The 8,650-nt window shown below is 38.6% G+C and overlaps 2 protein-coding genes across 2 annotated transcripts; one reads left to right on the top strand and one right to left on the bottom strand.

The window, feature by feature from the left end:
- The first annotated feature begins 1,108 nt into the window (after nt 1–1,108).
- On the top strand, nt 1,109–1,879 carry LOC113305012 (F-box/kelch-repeat protein At3g23880-like). The gene has a single exon (XM_026554128.1). It carries the CDS (start codon nt 1,109–1,111, stop codon nt 1,877–1,879), a length of 771 nt encoding a protein of 256 aa, XP_026409913.1.
- Nucleotides 1,880–3,170: 1,291 nt separating this feature from the next.
- Nucleotides 3,171–8,308, bottom strand: LOC113304655. The gene is made up of 2 exons (XM_026553796.1): nt 8,167–8,308; nt 3,171–6,420 (listed from the first exon to the last, which is right to left on the bottom strand). The coding sequence occupies exon 2, from the start codon at nt 6,339–6,341 to the stop codon at nt 3,348–3,350; it is 2,994 nt and encodes a 997-aa protein (XP_026409581.1). The 5' UTR covers nt 6,342–6,420; nt 8,167–8,308; the 3' UTR covers nt 3,171–3,347.
- Between the last annotated feature and the right edge of the window lie 342 nt (nt 8,309–8,650).

Below are 8,650 nucleotides of genomic sequence, written 5' to 3'. Positions count from 1 at the left end.
GCTAACCCCGTCCCTCCTAAACCTAAAGGAGAAATCTATGCTGATTGGTTTTTGGTTATGATCACTTCATCTATTATTGGCCATTGTTTATACCATAGACTATGCTTCATTATCGAGATCATCCTCCTCATCATGTGAATCTATTAATGAAGCTGTTCTTATGGAATACCCATTCCAGGAGGTATTTGGTTATGATTAATTATTTTTGCTTCTGATTCATCTATTTATGGTTATAATTAATTATTTTTGCTTCTGATCCATCTATTTATTCGAGCGCTGATTGGTTTTTGGTTACGATTAAATTTTTCTGCATTCATGTATAATATTTTTGCATTGCATTTTGATCACTTCATCTTGGTAATCTGGCAGAGTGCGCATTGGCAAGTATTAGCCGGGTCAGCTCCCCCATATGCCAGTTCTTGGCTCTGCCCTTGTCATCAAGCAAAGGTGTGCATAGCTGCTCGGTTAGATTACTTGTTCGAATAAAACGAAGTGAATCAAATTCTTTGTTTTTAAAAAATTACATACCATCTATTAACCATTGGTATGCAACACAGACAGAAGCCATGTACGGGATGCAACTAAAACATTGCCTAAGCTCCGTGAGCAAACACATGTGGCTTACAAAACCACGTGTCTCGCAAACTAGGCTCCGTGAACAAAAGAAAGTTTTCTTCTTTCATATCAGCCACTATGACAATGACCATCAGACCTTCAGAACTTGTGCAAATTCATCACCACCAGGTGAGGGTTGGCAAATGCCCTCCCTCGTCCATACCTGACTCAGATCACCACACACAGAAGCCATGCTGGGGGATTAATCCAAGATATTGTCTCCGCTCTAGAGTGCGCACCACCATCGAATTATTGTCTTCTTCTGAACAGGCAAGGACTTCTATTCCGTACATGTTTCCGAATTCTACTATGATGAATGTGGTTCATTAGGTGGTTCTGGTTCGTTAAAGATAGTTTCCTTGGCATTATGTAATTCTCTAGTATTATCAGAATTTTTAGAACTTTCTGCTCTCAGTTTTGGTATTGGTTTTCCTTCCTCAATAATTACAGTGCATTGCATGCATGAGAAAATTAAGTAGCAGCAAAAGAAGTCATGTTGAGCCTTCTAGTTGAAATTCAGGTAGATATATTTCTCAGGTTACCTGTGAAGTCAATTCTTAATTTTAGGTACGTATGCAAACCATGGAGTAGTCTACTTTCCAGCTCTAAATTTGTTGAGTATCACCTTCAACATCGTATCCAGGAAAACAACCCTATGTTCCTCCTTAAACGTTACGAAAAGCTGGGTTTCAAGGTACCCGTGGTTTATTCCATAGACTCTGCTTCAATATCGAGATCATCAACATCTTGTGAATCTATTAATGAAGCTGTACTGATGGAATACCCATTCCAGGATAAGTCGCTTCGTTTTGAAAATTTGGGTTCTTGTAATGGCTTGATATGCTTTGGCATTATTAGTGGTAGAAGTACTATTATTAGTCAAGATTGTAGCGTTTGTCTTTGGAACCCATCAACAGGTGAGTATAATAATAATATACCAATGGCACCATTATTTGATCACCATCATCCCTGCTACAATGTCAGGTACGGGGTTGGCTATGACGGCAACACTGACGATTACAAGATAGTAAGACTAGCAAATTATGGAAATTCTGGTCGTTTTGGAGATCATGTCTATGCTTTGAGATCAGATTCATGGAAAGCAGTTGAAACCGTTCGATACTCGTTTCTTCTTGCAAATAGATCTCCCGGCTTGCCATTCTATGGAACACTTCACTGGCTGGTAACTACTGCCACCAACTCTGAAGTGATGCTGTGTTTCGATATAAGAAATGAGAGAATTTTGAATATGTCGTTCCCCTGAGAATTGAATTCATATCCAGAAGAAGCAGAAGATAGTTCGTTCAAAAGTCTCGGAGTGGTTGAAGAATACTTAAGTTTAATATTGCTTGTACCTTTTGTACGTCTTGATATGTGGGTGATGCAAAAGAAAGATTCTTGGACCAGACGCATCACCACTACCCAAGAAGCAATGATTGTCTTCGGACTTCCGAAACCGAGACGGTATTTTAAGAATGGCGAGATACTATTCAACAAGGACTTGGTGTTGGTATTGATTGACACAAAGAATGATACAAGTAGAGTTTTGAAAATGGATGATTCTGATATGAATGAAGAAGCGCGCAGGGATAGATTATGAACATAAGTTGGTCCGGAGTCCAGACTGTCCGGCTACTGGAACAAACAACTATTACAAAGAACTACGAATTAAGTCAACAAAAATAACTAACCAAACCCGTTAACACAGAAAAGAGCGAACCCCATGTCATTTTCGGCCGCTTAGACAATTTTCCTACATAAGCACCTGAGTTAACTGAAACTAGGCTTTCCAGATAACTATCTTCTACCCTCCAATGAATATCAGAATCATCCATTTCCTAATCTCTACTTGCATCATTCTTTGTTTTAAACAATACCAACACCAAGTCCTTGTTGAATAATATCTCGCCATTCTCAAAACACAGAAGCCGATACTGCAAAATAGTTCAGAGTTTGTGTAGTGGTGATGCGTCTGGTCCAAGAATCTTTCTTTTGCATCACCCACATATCAAGACGTACAAAAGGTACAAGCAATATTAAACTTAAGCATTCTTCAACCACTCCGAGACTTTTGAACGAACTATCTTCTGCCTCTTCTGGATATGAATTCAATTCTCAGGGGAACGACATATTCAAAATTCTCTCATTGCTTAAATCGAAACATAGTATTACTTCAGAGTTGGTGGCAGTAGTTACCAACTCTGATCTCAAAGTTGGTCTGAACAGATGTCCTTGCCTGTTCAGAAGAAGACTTCCTTTTGTTCCTAGACAATTCAATGGTGGTGCGTACTCTTTGGCATAACATGGCTTCTTTGGCATTTGCTCAACCCTGCTGCTGGTTTTTAAAACCAGACTGTCAGATATGTGGAGCCGAGATCTGTGATCTGCCGCCCAGATTATGGCGGTGATTAATTTGCACAAGTTCTGAAGGTCAGATGGTCATTGTTACAAACTTTCTTGTATGACAGAAACTGAACTAGAGATAAACTAAGGTGAGTCATCTCTGCAACAAGCTAACCATTAACTAAAGGAGAAACTGCGAAGAAGTACGATACTAAAAGAATGAACACTTTCTATTTGTTAAATGCCTGACTAAGCAAGTTTTATTTTTTCAGACTTTTCTTCTTTTTCCTGTGATTCTAATCAGAACTCACATTTCACAATTGTTAATATAAGAAAGAATTGTGAACAATTTATAACTTAAAAACTCTAAAAAAAGGAATAGAATAAATTTAAGTAACCTCATTACTTGTCATATGTCTCATGAGTTTGCTTAAAGTTTCCCGAGTTGCAACTGTATCAGGATGATCTTCGCCACAAATTGAAGTTCTTATAAATAAAGATTTGCGAATGAGATCGTCACCTAAATCATACTGACCTCCTTTTAGCATTAGCTTAGCTCTGGTTTCTATAATGGTAGCTCTCATTAGTGCTAGTTCCTGCCAAAGTAACGGATTCATTTGAGCCGTACTTTGAACTGATCTCCAACAAAAGGGTTTGTCCAACCACTTTTCAACTCTTGAAACCAAGGTTTCTTCAGCAGCTTCTAAAGCATCGGTGCAGAGACGAAGAAGTTCCAGGGAAGCATTACACCTAGAGTAAGTCATGAATGTACGAACTGCAAGAGGCAGAATGACTTTCTTAACAAACGGTATCAAGTCTTGAACCTTCAATTGAATGACAGCTTGATTGGTACCGAACCCAAACAATAAGAAAGAAGCTGCCCACAAATGCTCCAAATCTTGTGGAATAAACCCGCGGTTGCTAATTGCTTCCACCATAGCGTAAGAAACTCCAGGGATCTCTCTCTTTCGAGAATAAAGCTTGACAATTTCATGGAAATGGATACAATCTTCATTACTGCCGCTTCTCCCAACACCAAACCTGAGTAACATGGAAGAAGCTTCTGATTCCGATCGTTTTGTATGTGATCCCTTGAAACCACAGGTTACGGCATACAAGCACTTCTTCCATAAATGGGCCTTTTGGAGCTTCTCTGGAATTTTATTCGCTGCTAGGGCAAGTAGAGAAACTGGAACTGATGAAGGACCAAAAAATCCACATACCTGAACCATCCTAGTGGCCAGGCTGCTTGGTCCATCTGCATGATCAAATATCGAGAAGCAAACTTCTAAAAGTTGTATAAGGAAAGCCTGTTGACTCAATGTAGAACCCTCTCTGCGACTCAGTTTCAAGTCCCGTAAAGGCATTCTATTAATTGTGTCGAGAAGTCTGGTTGGATTTATAGGAAGCTCGTTGAGAATGGCACCTACAATACCAAGACCCAATGTAAGCCTGCCAAGTTTCTCCTCAATAACCTTGAGTGCATCGATTTCTGTCATGGGGTACTCTTTGATACCCTTCATCAGCGTCATGGCTTCAACTCCAGATAAGTAAGACAGTTTCAGTGGTTCCAAGTTCATGATTCTAGGAAGACGGGTTGAGATTATAATATGGGTTTCCCCACCAAATCGGGGTAAAAGGTCCATTATAGTTTTCCCATCCCACCAATCTTTCTCACTCTCCAAGTTATCGATTATAATCAAAAAAGGAATATCGCGCATGAGCTCTTTTCTCAATTTGTGAACTGCAGAAGCTTCCTGCTCCTCAAAGCTTTTGTTTTTGCGCTTCTCTAGCCATCGATTCTCAATTCCCACATCAACATCTAAAAACGGCGAGAGATTCAAATAGTTTTGCCGAATATACCTGGTTTCTCCTCCTACCCACAACACCATCTTGTATCTCTGAGCATACCTGTAAGCAAATTCTAAAAGAAGCTCTGTCTTGCCAATTCCAGAGTCACCAGAAACACATGCAACACCTTTACCATACACTATCTTCGTAGGTTTTCTTCTCCTCTTGTGCTTTCCGCCATTTCTTGTGTGTGTTTGAGGACTACTCGTACTTTGCATCTCAATTTCCTTCTCAGATTCCTTCCAGGTTATTGGTTCTTTCCCTTTGCCACTAATTATTTCTTTTTTTCGGTCCAACACTCGTTCTTCCATCTTGATGCCCTCGAACCGACTGATCAACAAGTTTTTCCGCCGATGTCTGGTCTTGAGTTCAAAAAGATCCCTTTCTGCATCTCCACTAAAATCACCAAACAAAATGAGTTCTAGTTCACTGAGTTCTTTTTTCCTTCCGATGAAATTTTCATTTCTTGGATAAGGAAACTCTTCTCTATCGGCCTTCTCCTTCCAAATATTGACCCTGTCGACTACACTTCTCCTTCCTAATCTTGTTGCCAAAAGAATAACGGTCTTCAATATACAATCCCTCCAGTTACCATCTTGAGCCTCCAATTTCCACTCATCCACACGAGAAATGCCATTTACGGCTTCCCTCCACTCCATCTCTGAACCTTCATACAACATCCATAGTTCGCCCCCATGGTTCTCCCACACTTCTCCTCTTTTCTCAATAATATCTCTGGCGAGGCAATCTCCAGGACCCAAATCAAAGAATATTGGAACCAAATTCTTTTTACCCAGAAAATTTGTTATCTCCATAATGCTGTAACGGTTCCCAAAAGACTTCCTAGAGAGAATCACCACCCCAAAAGTGGAAGTGTTCATTGCTCTCTCAACAGTACTAGAGCTCCGAGAACTCTTACACCGAGCTCTATCAGCTGAGAAACAACTGACCCCTTGCATCTCCAGCTCTGAACGTAACCACTTGGTGAACCTCAGTAAAGAAGGCTTATGTCCATGCATTCCTATGTATACGTCAAAACTCCTCTGCCTGTTAGATGAGAGAGCAGGTGTTGAAGTCTGCACAAATGAGAACCTCCCCTGGTTTCTCCCCCATTTTCTATGTTTTTCTTTATTCCTTGATAGACCATCGTTTTGGATGTAACTGGATGAATTACTATTGCATCTCGCAATTGAGGAAGAAACATGGTCAAGAAGTGATGATTGCTGAAAATCATCCTCAATAGATACACCTACAGTAGACGAAATACTCTTGGAAGAAACTCCACCACCAGGTAAAGGTTCTAGCTTTTTAATTGCAGTGCTGGAATTAGGAGCGTCAGCACTTACGATCAAGGTGTTGGAAGAAAATGGAATATCAGACCTAACTGATTCTGATCCTTGATAACTTGGAGATCTAGGAGAGAAGAATGGGGATTGATTGGCAGACACGAATGCAGAGGATGAAGATGAGAGATTTCTTGATATTGAGGTAGACAATGTTCTGAGCTTGGAACTGTCTTGCGGAAACTCCATATATCCATCTTCATAAAACCTCAACACCCAACACCCAGATAAAAGGACTTCCCGTGCATCCTACTTTTTGGAGGCCACACTGCAATGAATAAAGCATTTTGTTTTCACTTCAGCAAAGCAGCTTTATGAAAAGAAACATTTATAACCAAGCTTGACTATTCTTTGGAATTCAACAATATCAGAATCTTGTAAAATGAAAGCAAAAATAGTAAAAAAAAGAACAGAGAAAGAACACTAGACATCTTGTAACAAATGAGAAACACCAAAGATCTTGTAACTAAATAAGTACGCACTATACGTGCATCTAACATATAAAATTCTGAGCACAATCGGGCACAAGTGTACTAATATCTTAACTCTATAGCTACGTTACAGCTTATATCTATGCTAGTAAACACAATAAAGCCCACGTGTCCTAAAGCAGAAATTATTTTCAATTGGTCTTTTTTGCTGACCGTCAATAGATGAGGCAGACACGTTTTCTCAGCTAAAGATACACGGGATCAGATCCATAATTCTGCTTATCCGTTATTCAGTTCAGTTTCTAACTGAGTGTTGCCAAAATTTGGATAAGACACTTCCAACACCCAATAACAGATTACACGTACATCTTACATATGCTGTAGTGAACACTAGGCACAAATGGAATGTATTGGGACTCCTTAGCTATACCGGCAGCTTACAGATTTTCAAGCACAACTAAAGCCACGTGTCCTAAAAACAATACTCTATGGCTACATTAGCAGATTTTTCTCGTGATCACAGTTAAACCCCGGCCACGCGTACTAAATTAGGAATCTATTTTCAGTTGCTCCATTTAGCTCAAAAATATGTCATACCGTTAATGGATGACGCACTTTCACTTCTCAGCTATTAATTAGCACAACATCGTTCAGTTCAATTACTGTAAGCGCTAACGAAATTTGGATAAGACAACCGTTACAACGAACTACACATGCTTTTAACATTGCTCTACCACAATTACACCAAAATCTAGTGAATCAGGACTACATACTAAGTCAGTATCTTGCAGATGCGGGGAAGCTACAACAATTAAAGACAACAGCTTACTTCTATGCCTGCGACCCCAATTAAGCCCACGTGTACTAAACTAAGAATCTATTTCAGTTGCTCTCAACATTACGCTATACCGTTAATAAGTGGCACAGTTTCACTTCTCAGCTATTAATACACTGGATCTGATCCCTAATCTAGCTCATTCATTCAATACCCAATTCAGTTACTAATCGAACGTTATCGAAACACAAATAAAACACTTCTCACCCCCATGATAGCTCAAACACATACAGAATTCTTCAACAAACATACTCAAAACTAAAATCAATTCAAGTATCCCATTCCCCTAATTTCCAATACAAACAAGATCACCACTGAAGCTACCATCAAAATGCTACTGAATTGAAGTTAAACATATCCATGCAATTAGTATCAGAAATAACTAAACAAACAACAAAACACTGTAATGGAAACAAAAGTTAAAACAATCAATGGGTCCTACAAGAATTGAAAAAGATAGAATTGAAATTCAAACAATCAAATCAAACCTAGATAAATTCTAAAACAATCCCACCTTTTTTTAAAAATCCAATGCACAAACACAGTTTTATTCATAGATCCATACACCACCATTCAAGAATATAAACCTAGAAATCAAGCAAAAACCCTATTTCACAAAAAGGGGTTACTTAAAATCATCTCAAAACCCCAAAATAGTACATACTTCAAACTAAAGATCTACTAAAAATCAAATGAAACACAAGTACTACTAATGGATTCAAAATTGACAAATTGATTTTTCACATACCTCAATGTAATAATCAAAGTTACTTCCTTTTCTTCTAAAACCACCAAACCCACTGCCTTGCGGAATCTCAAAAACCAGAATCCAAAGCTTTAGATTTTGATTACAGAAATGAAAAAAACAATGAAGAAGAAGAAGCAGAGAAAAACTGTTAAAAAGAGTTAATTTTGTATTTCTTTCTCTTTTTTGGTTTTTAAGAAGAGAAAAGAGGGAGACTGGAAATGACCGATCTACCCTTTTATGTGACTAAAATGCCCCTTGTTAATTAATGCTGGTCCACCTATACCATTTTAAATCGTATTCACACGTTGTTTTCATAATGATTTAGTGTGACATAAGGGTATCCAATTTATGTGTCTTAATGATGTGATAATGTTGATGTTTTTGACTTTGATCGTTCGATTATGGTGGGTGTGTATATTGGTCGTTGGATCTGGATAAGTGGTTTTGTTCAAATGGTGAAATTGGTTTTTGGATTTGGTATTTA

Source organism: Papaver somniferum, chromosome 8 (genome assembly GCF_003573695.1).
Source record: "Papaver somniferum cultivar HN1 chromosome 8, ASM357369v1, whole genome shotgun sequence".
Lineage (NCBI taxonomy): Eukaryota > Viridiplantae > Streptophyta > Magnoliopsida > Ranunculales > Papaveraceae > Papaver > Papaver somniferum.
This window is presented reverse-complemented; position numbering and strand designations above follow the sequence as displayed.

Bases quoted from the DNA above. Each gene is read 5' to 3' on its own strand.
- LOC113305012 (XM_026554128.1), top strand. From the start codon at position 1,109: ATGTTGAGCCTTCTAGTTGAAATTCAGGTAGATATATTTCTCAGGTTA.
- LOC113304655 (XM_026553796.1), bottom strand. From the start codon at position 6,341: ATGGAGTTTCCGCAAGACAGTTCCAAGCTCAGAACATTGTCTACCTCA.